General features: G+C 45.2%; 1 protein-coding gene across 2 annotated transcripts; it reads left to right on the plus strand.

The window, feature by feature from the left end:
- STC1 (stanniocalcin 1) lies at positions 1 to 25,655 on the plus strand. 2 transcript variants are annotated; one of them, XR_007151802.1, is made up of 6 exons: positions 1 to 360; positions 2,357 to 2,499; positions 3,207 to 3,418; positions 9,566 to 11,245; positions 19,183 to 19,192; positions 25,645 to 25,655. XR_007151802.1 is itself a non-coding variant. In XM_047857333.1 (4 exons), exons 1-4 carry the CDS (start codon positions 243 to 245, stop codon positions 9,834 to 9,836), a joined length of 744 nt encoding a protein of 247 aa, XP_047713289.1. In that variant the 5' UTR covers positions 1 to 242; the 3' UTR covers positions 9,837 to 12,729. The 2 variants fall into 2 exon arrangements, 1 of the variants encoding a protein (XP_047713289.1); XM_047857333.1 differs by lacking the exons at positions 19,183 to 19,192; positions 25,645 to 25,655 and having other exon boundaries at positions 9,566 to 12,729.
- The last annotated feature ends 1,934 nt before the right edge of the window (positions 25,656 to 27,589 follow it).

A 27,589-nucleotide genomic window follows, 5' to 3' on the forward strand; every position in this document is an offset into this window, starting at 1 on the left:
CAGCAGCAGTAGCAGCAGCAGCAGCAGCCAACAACAGCAACAACAGCAGCAGCAGCAGCAGCCACAGCAGCAGCAAAAGCGTCAGCAGGAACAGCATCAGCAGCAACAAAAAATCCTCATCAAATCCTCACCTAGGCTTTCAGTGTATCCAGATCCACATCTTCACGCAAGCCGGGAGAGGGAAAGAGGAAAGGGGGGGAGGAAAAAAAAAACCCAACAACTTAGCGGAAACTTCTCAGAGAATGCTCCAAAACTCAGCAGTGCTTCTGGTGCTGGTGATCAGTGCTTCTGCAACCCATGAGGCGGAGCAGAATGATTCTGTGAGCCCCAGGAAATCCCGGGTGGCAGCTCAGAACTCAGGTAAGCGGCAAACCCAGGACCGGTTTCTCCCCCAAAGAGCTGTCCTCATTTGCCTCTCGCTTTTGCAACTGTGTCTGTGACGGCTGATCTTGATAATAAATGTGCTTCATGCCTGATGGCAATAAACTGCCAGTGTAATCCAATAGCCTTAGGAAGTGGAGCTCCTTTGTTTAATAAATTGCATGCAACTAACGAAGAAGCCGGGCGCTCTGCTGAGGGTATTTCATTGCATAAGCCTACTAGCCTGATTGCCTGAAATCTGGCACGTACCCTCTTGGGGGAGGGGGGGAGGGGGCGGGGGAAAGGCCTGAATGTTGGCATGCTTCAAAGCGCTCTCTATACTTTCCAGAAGCTGAAGCCGATCTTAAGGTGAGACACGGTTTGTCTGATGCTGTCCCCCTTTCTTCACCCTTAAGTCCCCATAACTGGACTTCCCTGCCCCTTCAGAGAACACACAGAAAGCTCCCTCTGCAGACAGATTTACCGAACCATAGCCCTCAAGGCTGACAAATCCCGGGCAGATGCAGAGAAAACCCTACACATCCCACCCCTGACACTGCTCCTTCTCTTCCTCCCGGCTTTCTCGCGCCTTCATTCAGCTGCCCGTGCAGTGCAGCCCGTGGCCAGAGGGCCCCCTTGAAAAAGAGTATTTGTGAAATGTAGCAGCTGTTTCTTCAAGGGGAAGGTCTCGCTCTCGTGCTGACTCCCAGAGCAGTTAATTGTGTATTATCTTGGTCTCTAAAGGAAAAGAGTCCTTAGGAAGCCGGTATTAACACCTCTGCCTTTTGCCTTCACTTGTCCAGCTTGCCCCTCTGACATTACTGCCCTCACTCCCCTGTCAGCAAAGATGGGATCGCAGGTGTCCAAATGCTGCAGACAACGCTCCTCTCCGAAGAGCACAGGTCCCTGCCCAGAGGAGGGCTTTGCTTCACTTCCTTTTGTACTTAGTTGCTATAGAAATGCAGTGATTCACAATTCGAGCTTGCCTAAAACAATAGCAACCCTAATGCATATTAAAACTGCTTAAAGCAAAGTTATAATTTGAACCCGTGGAAATATATAATTAGGGAAATGACTTGTAACATCCCAGAGGCTGCGGGTGGTGGGAGGGGGAGGGGAAGCCTAACCGAACCAGGCTTTTGATCTCAGAGGAGAATCCTATGGTATGAAGGCTGCAGATCATTTCTTGCCGAGCTGCTTGCCAGAACACCCCCCCCCCTTTCTGTAGGAGAGAAATTACTTTTATGGGAGATCTTATCCAGAATGTAGAAAGCCTCATGCAAGTTCTTTGCGGTTTTCTTCCAGTCTTGCACAAGGGGTGCCTTGGCCTTGTTATTCCACACCTGTGTTTCTTTTAAAAAAAAAAAAAAGAAGGAGAAATGGCTTTTAATATGAGAGAGATTATGCATACCTCTAAGCACTGTCCTATGGTGGGGGCTGGGGTGAAACATGAACGGACCAGATTCCTTTCTGCCAATATGAAGGTAAGTTAGCAGCCCTAAATTGGAAGGGTCTCCAAGCGCACTCCTTGGCAAATGGTCCTCTGCCATTTAGTCTAAAATTCCATTCTTATTACTCCGGAGTGCGTTTTCAGAAGCCAAATGGACTCCCTGGCCCTTCTACTTCCTAAACCTGACCACCAGCCATTGCCTCCTGCCTTCCCGGGCTTTCGGGCTCTAAGTGATACCCTCTGATGCTGGAGAGCTGTTTCAAGCACTGTGCATTCCACAGACTCTCACCTTACTCCTCCGGCCACCCAAATTGTATGTGATGGTGAGACCAACAGGGAAAGCTCCTGCCCTCTCCTTCCAGGTGCAGGAGGGATCTGCCTGGCCTGCCCCCGAGCCCACCCCCTCTGAACGGGTCTATCTACTGGCCCCCTCGCAGACGTCCGAAGAGAAGTTCTTCTGACCCCTTGTCCTTGAATGGCGCCCCCTCGACCCTTCCGAATCACCCTCACTGCTTGACCCAGATTGGATGGATTTGTCTCTTTCAGCTGAAGTGGTTCGCTGCCTCAACAGTGCTCTGCAGGTTGGCTGCGGGGCTTTTGCCTGCCTGGAGAACTCCACCTGTGATACAGATGGGATGTACGACATCTGTAAATCCTTCTTGTACAGCGCTGCTAAATTTGACACTCAGGTAAGCAGACCTTGACCCCTGCCTTCCACTGGCTGCTTGTCGTTAACAGTGTGCTAGACTATTGTTCTTAGGAACTAGTCTTGTAGGGAAGCAGCTGTGCTTCTCAGCCTCCTCAACCGAAATCCCCAGCTCCAGCGTGTGCACGCACACTCCCGCGTGTGCGCGTGCACGTGTGCACACACACGCGCGCGCACACACACACACACTTTCGGCCAGGAAGCCGGTTCTGTACGAGACGCTCCCCACCCTCTAATGCACGATTGTCACACACTGACACAGGTTATCTTATAAGGGAGGGGTGATGACCAGAAAATCCTCGCCTCTTCAAGAGGAAATAAAAATGTTCTTCCAACAAAGAAGTTCTCACTGTAGGACCCAGCATCCTGGCTTGTGAGTTGAGTTATCAAAGTCTCGATCCCAAGACAAAACCGCATCATGGCTACGTTCAAGCTGCAGCGTGGCTGATTGTGGATCTGTCTCTTTCTTTCTCCTGTCTCATTATTTCTACGGAGCTCAGTTCTGAAGGTAGTCTACGAGAGTAGGGACTTTTTTTTTTTTTTTAATCCTGGTCGCGTCATGCGAAGACATACAGACAAACGGCCAGGGGACCGCGCCAAGGCAAGCCCCCTAAATTTCCACATATTGTATGCCCCGTCCTCTCTGGGCAGCTCGAGCTAAAGCTTCTCCTCCTACCCCTTGCCTGGCAGGGAAAAGCATTTGTCAAAGAGAGCTTAAAGTGCATCGCCAATGGGGTCACCTCCAAGGTCTTCCTCGCCATTCGGAGATGCTCCACTTTCCAGAGGATGATTGCTGAGGTGCAAGAGGAGTGCTACAGCAAGCTGAATGTGTGCAGCGTCGCCAAGCGGAACCCCGAAGCCATCACCGAGGTGGTCCAGCTCCCCAATCACTTCTCCAACAGGTACAGAATGAGTCCGCTTTTTTGCGCTGGGGGGGGGGGGGGGGGGCAGGGCGGTGGCAGAGCCAGACACAGAAGGGGGTTAATTGCCACAGTCATGATCTTATTTTAGCTTGCAGCCTTTCCAGCTTTTGCAGGGAAAATATGTTTGTGATTGGTTGTGACAGCTTAAGCAGCCTGGATTTTTTTTTTCCTCACTGTTATAGGAAAAGTCTTTCCATGCAGCTAATAGAAAGCTCCATCTGTGGCATCCCTGAGTGCATTTTCATTGTCAGTTTCTCACAATAAGCCTGAAGGGCATTGTGAAGTTTATGGACACAAGCTTTTGAGATATCACATTTGGCTGAAATTATGACTATGCACGGTACAGTTGGCCATTATAAAAACCCCGGTCAAATGTCATAATGCAGACTTTTAAAAAATTTTTTTAATGTTTATTTTTGAGAGACAGAGCACAAGCAGGGCAGGGGCAGAGAGAGGGAGGCACAGAGTCCGAAGCCGGCTCCAGGCTCTGAGCTGTCAGCACAGAGCCTGATGTGGGGTTCGAACTCACAAACCACGAGATCATGACCTGAGCTGAAATCAGACGCTTCACTGACTGAGCCACCCAGGCGCCCTTTTTTCAGAAAATTTTTTTAATGTTTATTTGTTTTTGAGAGACAGAGAGCATAATGCAGACTTTTAAATCCGCATGTGTTCTGAGCAGTCCCAAGCCCAAGCACATATTCCAGTAGGTAGCCCAGAATAAGCCAGGTCACTTCGCTGGGGACTCAGATTTCCTTTGTGAAAAGTGAGATGGCTGGACTAGATGATTCCCCCTCCCAGGCCCATGTTAGTTCTTTCTCTAGTCCAGAATTTCCTGGAACGATGTTTCTGGCGAGTGCTCGTATTCTCATCTGAGTGTTCTAACGTGACCCAAAACCCCGGAAGTAATCATAGCTGAGCAGCCTTTCGGTGCTGCCAACTCACTGTCTTTACCAGCCGGGAGTGGACACCCAAGACACGAGAGGGCTGACATCCTCATTCCACGACGTACAAAGTTGCCCAGCAAGACCTGGGCTTCCCCATCTGCGATCAAGTTAGGAGAGGTGCCGGTGGGGCTGGCATGGAGGTATGGCAGGGACAGTGAGGCTGGGACGCGTTGAGCCCTACTGTGATGCCACACGGCCTGAAACTCGCCGCCTAGTCCTGAAGCACTATGATCCTTTGACTCCCCAGCCAAATCTGCACACACTGACAAAGATCAGTCCTATTACCTATTGCCTGGGCCACCGGAGAGCTAACACGAGCCTCCCTGCTTAATCTCCTAGCCAGGTTCTGTCCCTTCTTCGGGTAGCACCAACAGCCTGTTCCTCCAGGGGCTTACCAGTGATTTAGTCACACACATGTATGCAAGTAGAAGACGGGAAAGGTAGGTCTTCCTTAGGGAACTGCTAAAGGCCCCTGACATTAAAACTCTGTAAAATTTCTGATTCACACTGAAGCACACGGTAAAGGCTCTCCAGAACCTCATGTCAACTTATAAAATCATTTGTTCGGTACTGAGAAGTGACCGTGTCCTTGGGTCCGAGCTGATTTCCTCAGAACAAGAAAATCAAATCCCACATTTATCTCAAATGGCCTATCTCTTTATATTGATCTTGGTCTTAAAATTCTCCCAAAAAGATTCTTGTGACATCTGAAGAGAAGAAGAAAAAAATAAAATAAAATCGCTGGCTAATTGCTGGAGTCTCCCTTCACCACAAAGGAAAAAAAAAAAAAAAAAGAAAAGAATTTTTAGTAGACAGGGGCTAAGGACAAAGTATGTGTTTGCGGGGCAGCTGGTGGGGGCAGGGGTGTGTTGGCAAAGCCATCGTTGTAAGTCTAGACCGTTAAGGATCCTGTGACGATTTGTGACTTACAATATGGCATGTGACCAACTTTGAGGCGATGCAAACCTCTCGATTTCAACTGAGGTCATATCTTCCATTTATAAAGGGAGAGGTCGTATAGAAAGGATGATATAGACTCTGGACTGGTGATCCTAAATATCTAAGAAGCAACTAGGAATAGTTTTTAATCAGGCCACTATTGCTTTCAATGGGCTTTCTTTTACACCACTTCTGTCAGATGGCCACAGGAGCCTGGTCATGTCCCTTTTTCATCTCGGGAAATCACGCTTATTCGGACAGTGGGGGAAAGTGGCCATCTCTTGAAGACCAGAATCTTCATGCAGCCCTTTCTCCCATTATTTCACTTCAACTGGTTAATATTATTCCTGCTCCGAACTGTAGAGATTTCCGGTTCCATACTGGGCTTGGTTTGCTCTATTTAAGCTCCTCACTCTCCTGAAACATCCTGCTTTCCCAGCCTCTGTCCCACCACAGAGACACATTAAGTTGTGCCAGTTGGCACCGAATTGCAAAGGGAAGTAGTTACAGGTTCATTCCACCTTCCTGTGACTTATCTAGCATGAGATTTGGGCCTGGGAGAATCCAAAAGCCTGTGACTGGACCAGGAGCCAGAACAGGGACATTTTCCACGGGAGAAATGCGCTCAAAAGACAAAGGAGAGTTGGCTGTCCCCCTGGCTGAATTCGCAAACTGCTCTCTTAGCCATGAGGGACGCAGGCAAAATTGATCAGGCAAGCTGGGAGGCGTGAGGCTTGGGAAGAAATCAGACCAATCCAGATCCAGGGTGGGAAAACTGACAAAGCTTCCAGCTCTCTAGGGCATGGATAGGGAACAGGAAACAGAAGAATAATATTGATCAAGGGAAACAAAGGACTATTTATAAACCCTCACACAGAACGTTCCTAGGCAGTATGTGTGTATTTGGGTAAAGCATGGCTGAAACAGTAGCTATGGAGAATATCTGATGTTATTCTTTACCAAGAAAAAAAAAGAAAAAGGTCAGGGATGGAATTTTCAAAGTGGGAGGAAAGAAACATGCTTTAGAAGGTCCTTCCAGGCTGGATGATCAGAGCACTTAGCCCATCAAGTCCCTGCAGCACATCCTGCCAACCCCTATAAAGGTGAAGAAAGGACCCTTCTGAAATAGTTCTAACTCCTCTTGCAGAGGATGAACCTAAAGCAGACCTGCACCATCCTTGTTCAATTAAGAAGGAAATTATGTATCAAATCCCTAGAAACATAGAATGCCATAGCTGGAGACAGGCATAGACTGTAAACGCTTCATTTTACTGATTGAAAACACAGAGGCCCAGAAAAGGAAGTGACCGGCTGAAAGTCACACAGCTAGCGAATTGACAGAGTAGGGCCTAGAATGCATGTGGCCTTGAGCCAAGCTATTTGATTTCTGCTTCAAAAATGGCAACCAGTAAAACTTGTAGGAAATCTCCACAGTCCAAGTAGAATAAAAGGAGAAAAAAATAGACTACCAAGGAGAAATGAATAAATGTGCCCCATGGTGATCAACGATTAAATTTGGTAAGTTATCCACTCAAAGAGAAAGCACATCTTACCAACAGCTGTAGTAACATAAACCGTGGGTACATGATGGTGCGCGACAAGTATGTGGCAATCGCTAATTCAACTTGTGCTGGAGACACAATCTCTTAAATAATCTCACTTAGTGACTTCTAGATGGGGAGGGTCTGTCTCATTCATCCACACAATCCCAGAGGTCAGTGCCATTCCTGTGTATTCTAGCCCTTAATGGAGAGGCACGGGCCTAAACTGTGGCTCACTCTGGCAAATGATGTTGGCCTCAAGGCAGCCTGACAGGTTGACACGTTTTGCAGACTTGGAGGAGCGGTAATGGAGCCATGGACATTTTACAGGGAGCCCTCTTAGCCTGCCCTTGTTGCGTTAACAAAGCTCCACAAGAGAAGCTAAGGGTAGATTTGGAGGGTGTCACTAGGGTGGTCAGGCTGGTGAGGTCCTCATCCAGAAACACCAAAAACAGGTGTCTTATCTTGGTGAGCAGCGAAAGTAGCAGTAAAGGTAGGCACCCTCAAAGAGGGAGAGTAAGTGCTTTAACAAAGTGGAACACAAGAGGCACATCTGGCCTTAAAGAGGCGAGGCTAATGACAGAAGCTTGGTTTCCTTACTGGGGTGAGACTTCGTCATCCGGGCAAAAGCCTTCAGTGTCAGTCTAAGGAAAGGCCTTCTTCTGTAGCTCATTTGGCAGGGGCAGTGAGGGCGGGTGGGGGGGGGGGGTCATCTGTTGTGAACAGTTCTTTCTAGAAGTGAAAGGGTTCGCTTTAAGTTACGAAGTCCTGATTGGGGGCCAGGAGGGTGAGAGGTCAGAAACCTTATTCTCTAAGATCTAATCGCCCTGTGAAATGGACCCAGAGATCACGGGGACCCATGTCCTTGCAGAGCCCAAGAGTAAAGGGGTGCCTGGGGATCTATGTGGGTACGTAGGTATCTGAAGCCGTTGGTGCAAAGTAGTTTATTCTCAGTTTTTCCAAAACCATCTTTCTCCCCATGTCCCCATCCAAGTGAGATCTGCTTTGACTCATGTGCTTTATAATTCCGAAGGGCTGGAAAATGTGTTTCTGTGCCAGAGAATCCCAATTTTAACAACAGCTGGATATAATCCTCCCTCGTGGGAGGGGTAGAGCCAGGACTGTGTCTGAGACCCAGGCAGCAGGATTTCTCTTTCGTTCGGCCCCCAGCTTCATCTGCTCGCCCACGGAAGGGTGACCGCTCTGCTTCATTACCCGTGTTCCACTCTGTTTACCGTACATCCTTGAAAGGACCTCTCTGGGGGGTTAAGTTATTCTGGAAGGATGTTTGATCCTGTGCTCTGCGAGGTGAGTTAAAAATAAACAGGTTTCTTTTCATGGAAGATCTTGTGGCCCCAGTGACCCGCAGGCTCCTCTGAGGAAAGAGTCTCCCCACATAAATACTGGAGGTCACTGTCATCGGGAGAGTCTCTTATTAGTGCACACAGAGCTAATGGGTTTTGACAAGTGCCACCTCCAAGTGGAGCAAACACGTCCCACCTCGCGTTGGAAAATTACCTGAACTGTCTTCCCAATGAACAGGACAAGTAATTCATACGCTGTAAATATTAGACAGCTTGTTCCTGAGCCATAACACTTAGCTTCAGGGTTTGGTATACCTAAACAACTTGCATCTAAAATGAAGGTGATTTATACCAAACCCAAAGGGTTTTTTTGTTTGTTTGAACTTAACCACACCTAACCTCTAATTTTTCTTCCTGGAACCATGACTTATTGGAAAGAACTGTTGTGTCTAAAACTCCCCATTTCCTCAGTGACCACAAAATAAATTAACAAATTGACAGGAAGCAGGCAGTGTGGCCCCGGGACCCCGGCACATGAGGGTTACCAAAAATAAAGCCACGAATCCTGCCTTCAATAAGTTCACTGCCTAGTAGGGGAAACAGAACCATCCCTAGACCATGCACTGCTGCCCCGTGTGATGCTAAGCAGGGATCTGTAAAATGTCCAAAAAAAGGAAGGGGCCCGCAAAAGCTAGAGCAGTAGGAGAAGACTTGGGGGGAGTTATTGAAGCGGAAAACGTCAAGGACCACCAATGTTTCCATGTAAGTGTCCTCATTGCCTGGCATTCGGCCTTCTGACCGCAATGTGCCTCTGAAGGAAGACTGAGAATGAGAGCAGCCGATGGCCTCTAGCAAGGCGAGCTGAGCGCGTGATGGGCAAATTAGGTTGGGGAGTAAAACGCGTGAGACACTCGAAGGCAGGGGCCTCCTTTGAAAATAGAAGTGAAGTCTGAGTATGCGCTCAGGTGCACGTGCACCTGCACACACACCACGAAACAAAAGGAAAATTGCAAAGGGGCATCAAAATACCTGCCAATTCCTGTGCCAGTGACTCTTCATGTAAGTGGCCGGGGCTGGGCACACCTCCTTACGTTGGACTAAGTCTTGTTACTACCACTAACCCATTGTACGACCTCAGACCAGTTGCTTTAGCTCCTCCCACGTTTGTTTCTTCTCTGTGAGATGATGACGTAGCCACTGCACGGTCTTTGTGAGCCCATCTAGCTATGCGTTTCTACGTTTTTAAGATTTGCAGACATGGCTGCCAGCTGTCAACCATTTGTGCTGTCACGCACGGTCTGGCCACGGCGGATGGCGTTGGCTGCAGCCCGGATGAAAGACCGGGTCTTGCCTGGCTCTCGCTGACTGACTGTTGCCTGTATATCTGCCTTGCAGATACTATAACAGACTTGTCCGAAGCCTCCTGGAATGCGACGAAGACACGGTCAGCACCATCAGAGACAGCCTGATGGAGAAAATTGGGCCCAACATGGCCAGCCTCTTTCACATCCTGCAGACAGATCACTGTGCCCAAACATACCCACGAGCTGACTTCAACAGGAGGCGCACGAGCGAGCCGCAGAAGCTGAAAGTCCTCCTCAGGAACCTCCGAGGTGAGGTGGCCTCTCCCTCCCACATCAAACGCACCTCACAAGAGAGTGCATAAGCGGGGAGAGGTGTTCCCAACCTCGCCCAACTAGTATCATTTTAAAGGTGTTCGAGCACCAACTTTGAGTGTACTGTGCCTGGTTTGATTTTTTTTTTTAAGTAGTTCCTATTTTCTATTCCCCTGACAGAAAACTGCATGAAACTAGGCTTCTGTAATCAATATCCCAACATTCTGCGATGGCAGCGTTCCCACAGACAGAATACGTGTGATCTTTCTGCCTCTCGGCAGGAGAGAGTACCCTTTTGATCACTTCCCTCTACCATGTCTTCTCCCGGGTCCCCTCAAACTACTCTCAAACACAGAGCATTCGCGTAAGGCCCAGTCCTTGTAATTGGAAGATGTGGAGGCCTTTTAGGATGGTTGCCCCAGTAGAGTTAGCTGATGAGAAGCAACTTAACTTAAATGCATGTCTTAAACGCTCATAAAGATGTTAAATGGAATTCGTGTGATGAATCTGTGCTGGCCATGGACGAATATGAATGTCGTGTTTGAATTCTTGATCTCTCATGAGCTAGTATCTTATGGTCTTGATCCTCTAGTGTGTAATTTCCTTTCCAACACATTTACCAAATTGCTCAAGCCTGGCTCTTCAACCAGAGTTTGAGCCCGCATCTTCTTGCATCTAATGAAAAACAAAAAGCTAACATCTTTATGTACTGTAACTGCTCAGAGCTTTAAAAGTACCTTTAACAATTGTCTTAAAACCAGAGAATCTTAAGGTCGAACTGTGGAATATAAATAGCTGAAAACTAATGTACTGTACATAAATTCCAGAGGACTCTGCTTAAACAAAGCAGTATATAATAACTTTATTGCATATAGATTTAGTTTTGTAACTTAGCTTTATTTTTCTTTTCCTGGGAATGGAATAACTATCTCACTTCCAGATATCCACATAAATGCTCCTTGTGGCCTTTTTTATAACTTAAGGGGGTAGAAGTAGTTTTACTCAACATCAAAACTTAAGATGGGCCTGTACGAGATAGGAAAAACCAACAGGTTTATCTGAAGGACCCCAGGTAAAATGTTAATCTCCCAGCCCACCTCAACCCAGAGGCTACTCTTGACTTAGATCTATCCTGAAACGGCTCTGTCACATCCAACTGGGAATTACGGGAACCAAAAAGAGCATCCCTTTGGGCTTGGACCACTTACAGCGTCATAAGGCCTACTCTATCTTGGGAAGTGGCAATTCTTGTCTCACCGCCTCTCATCCGTGCCTGATAGCTCTGGCAAACCGATGAAGGCATGGGAGACTTTCCATTACATCGATCAGGAACGAGTCAATCAGCCTTTGGGTCTTCAGTTCCGGGGACTTGGGGCTGAGGGGGTATAAATAACCCTGGGCTGTCCAGCCTTAATAGACTCCTCTTACATTTTTGTCCTGTAGCACGCTGCCTGCCAAAGTAGTCCTGGCAGCTGGGCCATCTCTGTAGGATCGCAAAAAAAATAAAAATAAAAAAATAAAAAATGTAAAAAAAAAAAACAAAAAAACAAAAAAAAAAGAAAAAAAAGAAAAAAGAAAAAAAAGAAAAAAAAAGAGAGGGAAAAAAAGAGCTGGTGGTTTGATTATTTCTGCCGTGATGTTTACAAGATGGCAACCACCAAAGCCAAATGACTAACCTATCTATGAACAACAGTAGTTTCTCAGGGTCACTGTCCTTGAACCCAACAGTCCCTTAAGAGCGTCACTGCCCACCAAAGGTCAATGTTGAGGGAGAAAGAGGGAGGAGGGGTAGGACTGCAGGGGCCACTCCAAACTCGCTTAGGTAGAAACCATTGGTGCTTGACTCTCACTAGGTTGAACTCAAGATTTGACCAAATCGAGTGATAGGGTTCCTGGTGGGAGGAGGGAGGGCACATCTCCAGAAAAATGAAAAGCAATACAACTTTACCATAAAGCCTTTAAAAGCAGTAACGCGCTGCTCAAGGACCAAGGGCAATCGCAGCAGACCCAGCAGCAAGAGCAGCACGGCGTTGCTGCCTTTGTCCCCACACAGCCTCTAAGCGTGCTGACATCGGATTGTTAAGAGCATTTTTATACTCAGAACTGTCCCATCCCCAGGTCCCCAAACATATGGACACTGCCTTAGCCTCTTGGAAATCAGGTAGACCACACGCTAAGTTGACTCTCCCCCTCCCGCCCTCCCCAGCCCCCACCCCCCCAGGCAAGGCTGACTTCTCTGAACCAGAAAAGCTACCCAAGTATGTGTGTTGTGTCCATTTCGCAAACCCACTAAGCCAGGACCCCAATGCGACAAGTAGTTCACGAGGATTCCTAGCCAAATTCTCTCTTACTTCAGTCCAGTAGGTTCTCTTTGTTTGCTGTGACCTCTTCAAACCGTGGTACCCCCCTTTTCTCCCCACGGCGATACTTCTATATGTATCTATAATACATATATCCACACGTATGGAAAGAAGCAGTTCTCACGATGTTGCTAGTTTTTTGCTTCTCTTGTCCCCATCCGACCCCACTCCTTCTGACTCCCCTTTAAACTTCCAAAGCTTCGTCTTGTGTTTGCTGCACAGAGTGATTCGGGGGCTGACCTAGACCAGCTTGCATGATTCTTCTATCGTGATTTGGTTGCACTTTAGACATTTTTGTGCCATTATATTTGCATTATGTATTTATAATTTAAATGATATTTAGGTTTTTGGCTGAGTACTGGAATAAACAGTGAGCATATCTGGTATATGTCATTATTTATTGTTAAATTACATTTTTAAGCTCCATGTGCATATAAAGGTTATGAAACATATCATGGTAATGACAGATGCAAGTTATTTTATTTGCTTATTTTTATAATTAAAGATGCCATAGCATAATATGAAGCCTTTGGTGAATTCCTTCTAAGATAAAAAAAATAATAATAATAAAAATAAAGTGTTACATTTTATTGTTTTTTTTCCCCAATGTCTTTCATTGTTATTCTTTAAAAACTTCTTGAATGAGACTTTCTGAACGTGAAGTTAACGGCCGGTTGATTTCTTTAAAGTCACGAATTAAGTGCCGATATGTAAACGGATGTAGTTTAAATCAACACTTGCCAAATTTCCTTAAGACCGTTTGGTGGCTCCCATTCCCCTCAGAATAAAACTGCACCCCAGAGTCCTTCCAGACGTCAGAGAAGCTGGATGGTCTGGACACCACTCAGCTCTCCAGCCTCAAGACTCCCCCCTTCCTTCACAACAATGAACCCTGTGCTCCCGCAGTGCGGGAGTTCTGCTAAGGCTGTGCTCGGTCTCCCTTCCGGACCTTTATTTGTGCCGTCCTCACTTTCTAGAAGACCTTGCCCTCCACCTTGTGCTCAGACTGGAAGCCCCTTTGTGTAGCCACTGATGTGGTCCCAGCACCGGAAAAAGCACCCAGGTGCAGGATACCCTCAATGCTTTAAATGAATGGCTTAGAAGGACTTCAGGAGAGAGGGGGAAAAAAAGACAAATCAAGGTGACGAGAGGCAGATGGCTCTGTGGTGAGGAGGGATCCAGCTCCGGGGTCAGACTTCTGGGGTTTCAGTTCTGGCTCTGCCACTCGTTAACTGCATGATGTCAGATGACTTCATCCCGAAAGACATCGGTTTCCTCCTCTATAAAATGAGGAGAGTGGTAACTATCCATAGCACTATTAAAAGAACATAAAATAAGTGAAGTGCTTACGTGGCCAGTACGCGGCATTGCTCACTAAATCGCAGCGATTAGCATCCGAGGAGAGGGGATGGGGATAAAAGGAGGGAACTTCCTATGTCAAAAAACGGGGGACGGGATTCACAGCAGGATGACATTTACCTGAGTCTTGAAGGATGGTTACGAGTTCAGTCACAAAAAAGTGGGGGAGGGCTACTGTAGTGTAGTGTTTCCAAGGAAAGCTCTTATATCGTTCGTTTGTCTGTTTCAATTTGTGGATTTTCTCTACATTTGAAATTCAAACACGGATTTTTTTCTCACTATCATTCATTTCTGCCTCCAGACTGCATTTTTCCAAGTTCAGATGCACACAGGACAGCTAACAAATACTGCAAGAGTTGCCACTCTAAGGCCACAAACGTATGGCATTTGCCGTTCTCTGACCGGGCCCAGGACAAAGACTACATTGATTTTATTATGATCCTGCCTCCTCCATCTTCTTCTATCACACCTGTCCAGGCAGAGAGGCTGTCCACACTACACTTTAGCGTGCTATTTAAGAGCTGAGACCTGGGGCGCCTCGGTGGCTCAGTCGGTTAGGCATCCGGTTTCGGGTCAGGTCGTGATCTCGCGGTTCGGGGGTTGAGCCCCGGGTCGGGCTCTGTGCTGACGGCTCAGAGCCCGGAGCCTGCTTCGGATTCTGTGTCTCCCCCTCCCCTGCTCATGCTCTGTCTCTCTCTATGTCTCAAGGATAATAAACTTAAAAAAAATTTAAAAAATAAAAAAGACCTGAGATCTCCCCAAACTGAGTTCAAATCCTAGTTCCTCTGTGGCTTTGCACCGAGTAGCTGACACCTTCATATCTGAGTTTTTTCAGCTGTGAAAATATCCCTATGAAACAGAGATAAGTAATCAGTCCTACCTCCTGGAGTCATGAGCATTAAATGAGTTGCATATAAAATACTGAAAGTGTCCAGCACATAGCAAGTTTCCCCACAAATAGTATTTATTGTGCCCTCAACTAATGTAAGTATCGCTCTGTATGTGAATGCTATCACCATCATTTCGATTCTACTCCCACTCCTCACATGAGTCTTGAGGTACCACCTTGGTTCTTGTTCTGTTTCTTTTGTAGATCGCTAAACATGACTGTTTAATCAAGACTTTATGAATTTGAATATAAAATATTACAACTAACCAAAAATGGCAGATTATAATACATGAACATCCATATACTGTCACCAAGCTTGAGAAATAAAATAGCCTTAGGGTGCCTCGGTGGCTCAGTCGGGTAAGCATCTGACTCCTGATCTCAGCTCAGGTCTTGATCTCAGGGTCATGAGTTCAAGCCCCATGTTGGGCTCTGCACTGGGCATGAAGCCTACTTTTATTTTTTTTATTTTTTTTTTTTTTTATGAAATTTATTGACAAATTGGTTTCCATACAACACCCAGTGCTCATCCCAAAAGGTGCCCTCCTCAATACCCATCACCCACCCTCTCCTCCCTCCCACCCCCCATCAACCCTCAGTTTGTTCTCAGTTTTTAAGTCTCTTATGCTTTGGCTCTCTCCCATTCTAACCTCTTTTTTTTTTTTTTTCCTTCCCCTCCCCCATGGGTTCCTGTTCAGTTTCTCAGGATCCACATAAGAGTGAAACCATATGGTATCTGTCTTTCTCTGTATGGCTTATTTCACTTAGCATCACACTCTCCAGTTCCATCCACGTTGCTACGAAAGGCCATATTTCATTTTTTCTCATTGCCACGTAATATTCCATTGTGTATATAAACCACAATTTCTTTATCCATTCATCAGTTGATGGACATTTAGGCTCTTTCCATAATTTGGCTATTGTTGAGAGTGCTGCTATGAACATTGGGGTACACGTGGCCCTATGCATCAGCGCTCCTGTATCCCTTGGATAAATTCCTAGCAGTGCTATTGCTGGGTCATAGGGTAGGTCTATTTTTAATTTTCTGAGGAACCTCCACACTGCTTTCCAGAGCGGCTGCACCAATTTGCATTCCCACCAACAGTGCAAGAGGGTTCCCGTTTCTCCACATCCTCTCCAGCATCTATAGTCTCCGGATTTGTTCATTTTGGCCACTCTGACTGGCGTGAGGTGATACCTGAGTGTGGTTTTGATTTGTATTTCCCTGATAAGGAGCGACGCTGAACATCTTTTCATGTGCCTGTTGGCCATCCGGATGTCTTCTTTAGAGAAGTGTCTATTCATGTTTTCTGCCCATGTCTTCACTGGGTTATTTGTTTTTCGGGTGTGGAGTTTGGTGAGCTCTTTATAGATTTTGGATACTAGCCCTTTGTCCGATATGTCATTTGCAAATATCTTTTCCCATTCCGTTGGTTGCCTTTTAGTTTTGTTGGTTGTTTCCTTGGCTGTGCAGAATGAAGCCTACTTTTAAAGGAGAAGGAGAAAAAGAAAGAGAAAGAAAGAAAGAAAGGAAAAGAAAGAAAGAAAGAAAGAAAGAAAGAAAAAGAAAGAAAGAAAAAGAAAGGAAGGAAGGAAGAAAAAGAAACGAAGGAAGGAAAGGTGAGGGAAGGGAGGAAAGAAAAGAAGAAAGAAAGAGAAAGAAAGAAAGAAAAGAAAAGAGAAAAAAGAAAAGAAAATAGCATAGATAAGATATTCTCTTATGTTTGCCCTCCGGAACCCATTCACACAGTTATAAGAGTCCATGGAGCATTTGGCTGGCTCAGTCAGAAGAGCATGAGACTCTAGATCTTGGGGTTGTAAGTTCGAGGCCCACACTGGGTGCACAGATTACTTAAAAAAAAAAAAATCTTAAAAAAAAAAAAAAGAAAAGAGAGTCCATGACTAAAATGTTTTTGAAAAGCCATGGCTTAAAAGAATTTTTCCAATTATTGAAATACACACAAAAATTTCTTAAATTTCTATCAGCCTTTCAAAAATTTGGAACTGTCTGTGAATCTGTAGAATAAGAGAAAGAACAGGTCAGGTTGCCCCTCCCATGGGACCTACATGAATGCCATAAGAGCTATTAGCATTGCTTCTGAATCAGTGTTTCTAGATTTACTGTATATACACGTCACCTGGGAATCTCATTAAAGTGATTCAGTATTTCTGGGTGATGCCCAGGAGGCTGCATTTCTAACATGCTCCCAGGTGATGCAGATGCTCCATGAAGGATGCTTGGAGTAGCAAGGTCCCAACTGTTTCCATATAACTGTGTCAGTTCCTCCATTCTAGAACCCTCCACACAGCCACTGCAAGGATGTTGCTGAAGCACAAGCATGATCATTTCACTCCCTTGCTTTAGTAGCTCCCCCTTGCCTAAACGACAAAAATCGAGCATCTTGACTTCAAATTGAAACCCCTCAAAATCTGGGCCCTTCTTTTCAACACACACCCTAGGCTCTCCTAATGCTAACTTCTCAGTCTTCCCCCAAAGACACCATTACCTTTTCTGCCTTATTACCTTCACTCATGTCATTCCTTCTCATGAATATTCTTCTCCCCAAACTCCTTTTCATTGGCCAAAGTTCATATCACCTGGGAAGCCTTCCCCATCAGAGCCAAGCTTATAGCCAAGTGCACTGGAGAACGCTTGCAAAGAGAGAGAACTTAGTCATCCTTGTATTCCGATGCTTAACACAAAGCTGGCATGCACTAAGCATTTGTGAGCAGAAGAAGGAAGGAAGGAAGGAAGGAAGGAAGGAAGGAAGGAAGGAAATCTTTCTATTACCCACCAACTAATCCAGGGCTTTTCCTCCAGTAGAATGCTGGGCCTTAGCAGCCATAACAGTGTATGGATAACAGGGCATGGAGTGCATATCGCCATGGTGAGTAGAGACATTAATTCCAGGTGCCATTTGGGCATCTTTAGGTCAGCCAGCTTATCACAACACCACATGACTATATTTCTTTCCAGCACTAGCCCTGATAAAAGTTTACACTTGCTGTTCCTTTCTCCTGGTAACCTGAGCAACAAAAGACTCATCCACAAACATGTTTAGAGATTTGCTGAGTTTGTGCAAGACATCATACTAAAGAGCCAGAAGGAATATGGCCATCTGCAAGTCAAATTACATCAAGATTTCATATATCTTTGGTTCTTTTGTCACGTAGTTATTTTCATAATACCCCTCAGGTCACTAATTTTTCTTCCTGACACTCAAGCTCTGCCATGAACCAAATTTCCCACAGTCCTTTGATATCGTACCCCAAGGAAGAACTTGAGTGCCAGAATGAGACATTGGCTAGGCCCACCCCACCTCTCTACCATAAAGTCTGAAGAGTAATGCATATCACCCCATTTTTCAAATAACTAATTGAAGCCTGACCACCGAAGTAATCAGCAGAGTACCTATGTGCTACTTGACATTGTACCTGGAAGCTGCATGCAGCAGGCTGAGCTAAAAATGAGAACGCACTAATTCAGACCCTTGCTTGCCAGTGAAATGCATCTCTGCTTCCCACTCTGTAATAAGGGATCTGTGGCTTCCAGTTGAGGACAGAATGCTATTCTCAACTCTAGCACAATTAAGTCACACTGCAAGTGTACTGTGCTTCAGGAAAAACCAGATATAGTCTATGTCCCACAGAGACTGTCAGTGTTTCCAACATTTGGCCAAAATCTTGGCACCCATTCCAACGACAGCCTCCTCATCTATCTTGGGATTTCTTGGAAATACAATCACTCCAGGCCATGCCTCACTCCCTCCACACTGGCCTGAGCTCCTCTCCTCCCCATCCCCTATCCATCAGGAGACTTCTAGGGCTATCTGGAAAGGCTGCAGTTGTTAATCCCTTCACGCCTTACACCTGGTCATCCAAAGTCACCACTCACAGTCTAAGCACCCCAACATCTAGCCCCTCTGTCTGCATGTTCTGTTTTGTTTTGCTTTGATTGTCAGATTGTTTAATAGTGTAGAATACAGATTAATTTCAGGTTTAAAAAATAAATCAACTTTTCAGAATACGTTTGACTTTTTCCTTGAATGTCTGCACATTTTCTTATTGTTTCATGTCTGTCCCCCCTGAATGAACCTCCTATTATTATCCTCCTTCCGAACTCTGCCCATTCCAAGGTAAATATCTTCACCTTCTCTTTTAGTATCACCTCTAGCTTCTCATCTAAAACCTGATTCCTCAAAAAACACTGTCCCCTGCCATCTTCCCAAATGCTTACTTATTCCTCCAAATCTCTAGACTGATGAGTGGGGCCCAAAGGCCACTTACTCCCAACACAGTTCCAGACTGATTCTGCCACTGTTCCACAAAACTTCTGACCCACCGAGGCTCAGGCTGTTGTGTTCTGAATGTTTGTTTCTCCCCCGGAATTCATATGCTGAAATCCTAACCCCTAGGGTGATGGAATTAGGAGGTGGTGCCTTTGAGAGATGACCAGGATATGAGGGTAGAGCCCTCATGAATGGGATTAGTGTCCTTATAAAAGTGAGAAGACAGTCATCCATGCACAGGAAGCGTCTCCTCACCAGACATCGAATCCGCCATCACTTTGATCTTGGACTTCCAGCTTCCGGATCTAGGAGAAATAAATTCCTGATATTTATGAGCCACCCAGTCTGTGGTATTCTGTTACAGCAGGCCCATAGAACAAAGATAGGCCATCTGGCTATACCACTCTCCTCCTCTCTTTGTCACTGTTCTCCAGCCTAAGTGTACTTTGGATGATATTAAGAGGAATTGCCTCTCGTTTACTGATGACATGGGTACCAGGTTCACGGTTGTCCTTTTCACTCTCAAGTCACATCAGCAGTCTGGACAAGTTCAACTTCGTGAGAACGCTTCATCCCGTGCTCAAACCCTTAGTCCTTCCTCAGCTCCATGCCCTGGATCCAGGAGGTACACACCAGTATGGCAGTGTTTTACTCTGATTGGTCATTATCAGACCGGTTAAATATATTGACTGTCACCCTTTTGTGATACTGGTATAATTCAGAAATCTTAAGCCCGGAAGCTCCCTTTCTGGTGGCAACATCTTTCCCTTATGGCTCTCCTATTCATTTATTTGCACTACATCAGTTCTTTAACCTTACCCTGACTCCCCGGCCCTTGACCTTTCTACATTCTCCTGATCTTTCAACCCCTATCCTATCATCATCCTCTCCCTGCTCTGCCTTCTACTCGTGGTTAATCGCTTCAGCCATGCAATTGCATTGCCCATCAACTAGCTTGCCCCATCAATCTCTGCCACGCTCAACTGGAAAAACCCCAACATCAGCCAGAGAAGAAAATCCTAAAGCATGCACAGATTTGGTGTCACTTAAAATTGATCAGCTTCCAGCTTACCAGGACCCTCGGCGCGGCCTGGGAATCTTCCCACCCATCCCTGTTCAGCTCTGTCTTCCACTCTCCACAGCAAGGATTAAAACCTTCTCTACTCCCACCCAACCACCTTTCTACTAACGCTTAGCAGAAAATCTTGCTTCTCACCGCACAGGCAAAATGGAAATCCCTCAATTCCCTGCCACCATAGCCATCCACACCTATTCTTTTACGCTTCCTGCCACAAAAAGTACGGCATCTCTCTTCCTGGCTCAGAATAATGAATCCACCTCAGGTCTAGATCCCAACCATGTCCCCCTCATGCAAGATCCCTGGCCTTCAGGTGCCCCTTCCTCGCATCCCTTGGCAGCCCCTCCCTTCTGCCCCCTCCCAGAGCTGTCTCTCCTTCAGCTGCCACCACCTCTCTCACAATTGCACCATCTTCTTTACAGAGACGTCTGCACTCTTTTTCATTTCCTCACCTCCCATTCACTCTTTAGTTCTTTAGAATCTGGCATCCACCTCCACTGAAATGACTCTAAACTAGGTCAAAACATCTCTTGTTGCTAAATCCAAAATCCTTATCTTATGGGATTAATCTGCCCCATTTGGCACTGGTAAACATTCTGTCCTCTGTAAAAGGCCACCGTGACAACACTCCTCAGCCTCTTCCTCTTCCCGTCCCCAAAAGGACGGAGTTGTTCAGCCTTGTGTTCTGGTCCTTCTTTTCATTCTGCGTCCTCTCTTTCAGTACTGTATCTACTGGCATGTTTCAATTCCTGTTTGTATATTAAGAACTCCAAAACTATATTTCCCTTGAAAATGACCCACACATCCAACACTTGGCCAACTGGATACTTCCTCTCCGATGTACAATAGCCACCGAAAACGTAATATACCCAAAACTGAATTCTCCAAACATCCTTCATTGTCAGAGCCTTCCCAAACTCACCAAACAGCATCTCCATCCACCTGAATACCATCTTTGACGCTTGTCTCCTGACCGCTCTTAGCAAATAGGAACCACGGATTTCTCCTTCTAATTGTCTCCCTACCCTGTCCATTTATCCACGTTCACATGGCTGCTACCTTGACTTAGGCCTCATTCTCAAGAGTCTCCTAAATTCTCTCTCAGATTTCAGGAATGCCCTGCCTTTGTCCCCAAACACATTCCCTACTTTAGGGACAAGAGACTCTTCCCACAGAGTAAATCTGATTGTCACCCCACTGCTTAGAAACCATCAACGGCAACCGTAAAATACCAGAAAAAGATGAACACCACACACTGAATATCATATAAAATGCTGCATGATCCGGCCCCTTCTTACTTTTCAATCTCCTGCCAACCTATTCAAATCCATCCTACTTCTCTTGCTGGGAGCTCCAGCCAAGTACTTAGTATGTGCAATTTCATGCATTTACCTTGCTTTCCTTGACCTTTGTTAATACTTCATATTAGCAATACAATTACACTTTGTTCCATCTATACACACACACACACACACACACACACACACTCACATCTGGCTAACTACTATTCACCCTCTGGAACTCAGTGAAATCATCCTTTGCTCCAAGAAGCCTTATATAACTACCTAAGACCGAGTTAGGTACTCTTTCCGTTGCTTCCAAAGCTTCTCATGCTTACTTCCTTAATGGAGAATTTGAATTTTTTTTTTCGTGTTTTATGTATTTTGAGAGAGGGAGAGACAGAGCACAGGCAGGGGAGGGGCAGAGAGAGAAGGAGAGAGAGACTGAAGCAGGCTCTGAACTGTCAGTACAGAGTCCAATGTAGGGGTCAGTCTCGCAAACCACGAGATCATGACCTGAGCTGAAATCAAGAGCCAGATGCTTAACTGACTGAGCCAGCCAGGCACACCCCACCCCCCCCCACCCCTTACTGGATCTGAATTGTCTATGGACTTGTTTTTCTTCCCTCGTGAGCTGTATGTTATTTGAGAGCCAGGTCAGTATCTTTTTCTCAAAATTGTATGCCTAGTGTCTAGCACAGTGTCTGGCATATAATAGGAACTCTGGCTGAATTTAATTAAATGAGAATGTGGCATAGCTACATTAATTAAAAAGTGATCATTCTCTTTCCAGAAGATTCTGTTTTTATTTATTTATTTTTAAACATTTAACGTTTATTTATTTTTGAGACAGAGAGAGACAGCATGAACAGGGGAGGGGCAGAGAGAGAGGGAGACACAGAATCCGAAACAGGCTCCAGGCTCTGAGCTGTCAGCGCAGAGTCCAACACGGGGCTCGAACTCACGGACCGCGAGATCGTGACCTGAGCCGAAGTCGGACGCTTAACCGACCGAGCCACCCAGGCGCCCCAGATTTTGTTTTTAGACAATAGCAAGACACATGTGAGACACACATACTGCTCTTAGCATCTATAATCATAAACACTCAGGTGGGAAAAGTGGCAAAGGAAATGAAAGAAAATTCCAAAAGAACAAATACAACTGGACTTTGAAAATGAAAAAATTCAAGATCTGTACCTTTTCACCTGTATAACGAGAAAAGATTTTGTTAATAATAATTTCCAATGTTGATTAGTGTTTGGGGGAAAAAAACAAAACTTTCAAACACTACTGACAGGAATGCAAAACACAATACCTTTTTGGGGATATCCTATAAGTACCTGTACAGGGTCTTAAAAGTTTATGCCTTTAAACTAGAGATCCCACAGATAGAAATGTAGTATAAGGACATGTACACATGTAACACTTTACTCTGGAAATTTTTAACCCAAAAATTTGTGTTACCCAATAAAAATAATCTCTATATGCAATAAGTGATTAAGGGAATTGTAATGAAATAATATTTAGTCATTAAAAAAGATAAAAAGCATATTTATAGACATAGGAAAAGGTTCAAAATATATAAGTGCTAAAACACTTAGCAAAATATATGTACATTATGATCTCCTGTTTGTATGTGTACCCAAATATATATATATGAATATGTATATTGAATTATATATAATTCATAATTATATGAATGCATAAGGCTAGAAGATTACATAATAAAATGTTGATAGTGATTATTTTTGTTTAAAGAGTTACTTGCCATTTTGGCTTTGCTTTTTGCAGTGTTTTTCGGGTTTTGGTTTTGGTAGGATTTTTTTGTATTTTTACAATGTGCTATTTTGTTGTTTTATTTTTTTTTTCAACGTTTATTTATTTTTGGGACAGAGAGAGACAGAGCATGAACGGGGGAGGGGCAGAGAGAGAGGGAGACACAGAATCGGAAACAGGCTCCAGGCTCTGAGCCATCAGCCCAGAGCCCAACGCGGGGCTTGAACTCACGGACCTCGAGATCGTGACCTGGCTGAAGTCGGACGCTTAACCGACTGCGCCACCCAGGCGCCCCGCGTTGTTTTATTTTTTTAATGTTTATTTATTTATTTTGAGAAAGGGAGTGCAAGCAGGGGATGGGGCAGGAGACAGGGAGAGAGAGAATCTTAAGCAGGCTCCACACTCAGCATACAGCGCAACATGGGGCTCGATCCCACGACTCTGACCTGAACTGAAATCAAGAGTCAGTTGCTTAACCAACTGAGTCACCAAGCACCCTACCATATGCTATTTTTATGAAACAAAAATAAAATTTTTTAAAATCAAAATCAAAAAGCAGACCTTAAATCAGTCACTTATTACCCTAAAACGACTCTATTTTGCCCTTAAGAGATCCGAAATATAGATACCATGGTCTCACCATATATATTTATATAAATGGCCTCTTTAAAAGAGCAAACTCCCTCATCATATTTGACTGACAGCTGTTCATATATACCTCTAATGGTTTTGATATTTAAGAGATATGTGTCTGTTCCAAGAAAACTGCTGAATCCCACAACTCCAGGTCAAGGCAATTCATATATCACCAAACATCATGATCCAGTTCCTACTAAGTTCCAGACTCTGTATTCATCACAGTCTAGGACTAATAGCCCCCTCCACCCCTACAAAATAATAACAGTTCAACATTTTTTTCTTATTTTTTTTTTAATGAGTAAAAACCACTCCTTATCGGGTTACAGATTTGTCGTTCCCTCCTATACCATGAGGAAGCCATTGGGATGACAAATTCTTTGAGCTGTTTTCCCCAGCAGAAAAGTAAATCACACCTGATCTTTGCCCCCTCCTCACCCTCTTGGCTGTATGAACGGGGGTGAGCATTTGCGAGGTAGTGTGCTGTCCGGGAGAGGTACCGCTTGCGCTCAGGAACGAGAGCAAACCCAGCTGTCGCGCTTTTGATCAAACCCATTCCTCAGTCCTCCTTATTCCCTTGAATAACAAACTATCTTAACACTCGCATGAACTAAAATCACTTGCCCTGTCAGGCTCCCGAAGGGAAGTAGCAGACCTGGAAGTAAGTGAAGTTCTACAAGACCCAAAGTCAAGTAGGTGCCAAACCATCAGCGAAACAAAGTATGGAGGTCTTCAACCCGCCAATCAGGACAAATGCTTTGAACAGCGGCTTACCAAGGCAGTGAGGAAGGACATCGGGAGTCAGCCTATCTCGTGAAATCTGGGCTAGAAGGCGGCCGCATCCAACAAAACTACTCCTATGCTGCCCCCACCCCATCCGTCTTTTAGGGACCTTTCATCTCTGACAACAAGAAATAAAATGGGAAGCGGGGGCTCAGCACAAAGAAATGGAATTAGCAACAGTGGCTTGCTCTAAAGCTTGTGCCAGCGGCAGTACAACCCACATCCCCAGCTCTGCTTCACCTCGCCTCTCCTGCGAGAGCCCAGCATTGCCAGCACATGCCCTTGGCCTCGGGTGCAATGGCTGTGGCGTTAGTGTATAATCTTCAGCCCAATTTCTCTTGAACCCTCTGACCCTTCTCAGCAAGTCCCACTGGGCTCCAAAAAAGGTCAGTCCTCACCATCTCCACTGTCGAGTCCCTTCCCTAACTCTTCTGCCCCCTTCTTTGTTCTCCTACAGATCAACACATTATATAACTTAACTGGGTTCTGAATCTTGTCTGGACAATGGCAGACTCAGCATACTCAGATAGCAGAGATGATCTCCCTGTAAAATAAATTCATGGAGCCATTTAACAGAGTAGCTGTGGGGGCCTGGCCGAGAGCTGGTATCTCCCGTTGCCAAAACCTAGTTTCCCTTTATCTCTCTTTTTGTTCCATTTTCTTTTCATTTAAGGTTAATGTTGCTAGGCTTTTCAAAACAGGTGACTCTGGCTATGTTAAATAAAGCAAGGTGTGATAGCATCTTCCATGACTTCAGATGTCAAACACTGGGGAGAAGAGGGAAAAGTACTTTTAAATGACCACATCCTCTTAATAACATTCCAAGGCAGAGAACGCTTATCTTGATTTTAATTTTTCAGTCTCCTGTCATCTCTTCCTCTAAAAATATGGCTGAAAGAAAGATCGCCCATGAAGCACTTATCAGAAGGCCATTAACTAACGTTTGTGGGAGCCAGCTGGAGTATGGGGCAGATGACTGGTAAGGATTGGAGTGGGGAAAGTGACAATGGCACCTGATGAGAACACACTTTATACTCTGTAAGGTCAGGCATCATTTTATAAACACAGACTTGAACAAATTCAAATATTAAAGTTATTTGCACAAAGCATGGCCTGAAATTCACCTCTGAGTTTCCTCTGAAGAAAGAGCTAATCAAGAAAATGCTTAAGACTGACAAACTTAGGGAGAGAACATTTAACTTACTTAGAAAATTAAATTGTTTTCAGTGTCCAAAGAAGCTCTGATTTAAAACAAGTCATTCTTACCTAGTCTTTAAGCTTGTGGTTTCAAGCCTCTCTTAGCCAACATGGCAACATTTCCACGTATGGGAAAGCCAGACTTCCAGAAACGTCAGCATTTGTCAGTGTTGTTCACAGCGAATGATCCATGAACCACCTGGAGTTCTAGGTAGATCTAGGCTCCACTCACCCTTAGCTCTCCATCACCTCAGCCCCTTTCCTGACCTTGTGAATCAGAACCTACTCGAGGATTGAGTTTGGAGTCTAGAAGCCCTTTCCTGCAAGGCACTTCTGGCAGCATGGATGGATATGTGTGGTCGGGCAGAATTTGACCTATAGAAGTCTTGTATATAAGAACTCAGCTAGAGACAGAATTGAAGAATCCTGGACATCTAGTACTAGACACCCAAGTACTGATGCTTGGACAATGACCAACAGCACCTTCAATTATTAAAGAGAAAATACAGAGCTCAACAAGGTTTCTAGATCGAATGTAAGGGAAGAAATCAGGAATTAAGGACCAGAGACAATGGCTGCATCTTGTTAGCAAGAGGTTCAAGATCCCAAAGACAGAAATCCTAGAACAAAGATCAGAACCCAGTGGCAAAGCAGTCGATCAAGAAATATACAAAGACCTACAGTTAGCAGCAAAATAGACATGGCGGTGTGCTAAGGTCTTCTGAGGACGGGGCTTGTCCAAGGCATCTTGGTTCTTGAGCTGGGACAAGTCCACATAAGCGCATAAGTACATCTGATTAAGAAGAACAGACACATACCAATTAAGAGCCCAAGCTACTCCCAACCCCAAGTCTCCCTGAACTCAGCGAAATACAGGAGTTTCCGTAATAATGCCTCGTGTTAAATGTACAATGCCACCAATGGCTACAGTTCATCATCACAGGGAAAGAGGAGAGGGACACAGGCACTTGGGAGGGGAAGGAGCTGACATCACGTTATATCCCCAGGCTGAGTTTTAACAAGGGCAAGGTAACTCATCATTAGCCCAGTGTGCAAGTTCCAGCAATCAAAACACTCAAGCCCAGGCCCAGGGGAACAGGCGCATCTGTAGAGGAAGTACTCTCATTGTTCAGTGTTGAGCAATCGGCCAGGCAAGGGGTTAGAGCAGAAGCAGGAGTTTTCCCTCTCTCTGGACTTCTCCAGCCTACTAAGTAAACCAGCACTGCCGGTGGCATGAAATAACATAAAATACACGTTCTCTGAGAACCTACCGGGGGCACTGTCCTACCTGCTCTCACACGTACCATTTAATACCCCCAGTAACGCTGGGAAACGAGTTGTGTTAGCCCCATTTTACAGATAAGAAGGCCAAGGTACAGAGAAGATAAGGGATCTGCCCAACAACCTTTCTGACAATTTTTCATGCTCAGAACACTGGTCAGACATTTTGCAGAAGCTGCTTCTTTTCCAGTGAAAAACAAATTATACGGCAACTTCACTACTTTTACGATGAGAAAGGCTTTAGAAGTTGGATACGCACATGCATATATAAACATGAACGCCACAGTCTCCATCTTATATTTAGTTTGGGGAAAGAGAAAAGAAGTTCCTGTGGATTCTTTTAAGTGCACCTCTCTTGTTTGGCCCAAGTTCTGCAAGAAAACCACTGTGATTAAAGCCTGCAGAAAGCCTGCAGAAGTGTTCATCCACTCACACTCTGAACCCAGTTCCGTCCAATGCCAAACTCTGCTTTTGTTTTTTTGGGTTTTTTTTTTTTTTAATTTAAAGACAAGTTATTAACATACAGTGTAGTCTTGGCTTCAGGAGTAGAACCCAGTGACTCCTCTCTTACACAGGACACCCAGTGCTCATCCCAAAAAGTGCCCTCCTTAATGCCCGTTACACATTTAACCCATATCCCCCTCCACCCTCAGCAACCCTCAGTTTAGTCTCTCTAGTTAAGAGTCTCTTACGGTTTGCCTCCCTCTCTGTTTTTATCTTATCTTTCCTCGCCTTCCCCTATCTTCATTTGTTGTGTTTATCAAATTCCACATATAAGTGAAATCATATGATATCCGTCTTTCTCTGATTTCTTTTGCTTAGCATAACACACTCTAGTTCCACCCATGTTGTTGCAAATGGCAAGATTTCATTCT

The sequence above is a fragment of the Prionailurus viverrinus genome, chromosome B1 (genome assembly GCF_022837055.1).
Source record: "Prionailurus viverrinus isolate Anna chromosome B1, UM_Priviv_1.0, whole genome shotgun sequence".
NCBI lineage: Eukaryota > Metazoa > Chordata > Mammalia > Carnivora > Felidae > Prionailurus > Prionailurus viverrinus.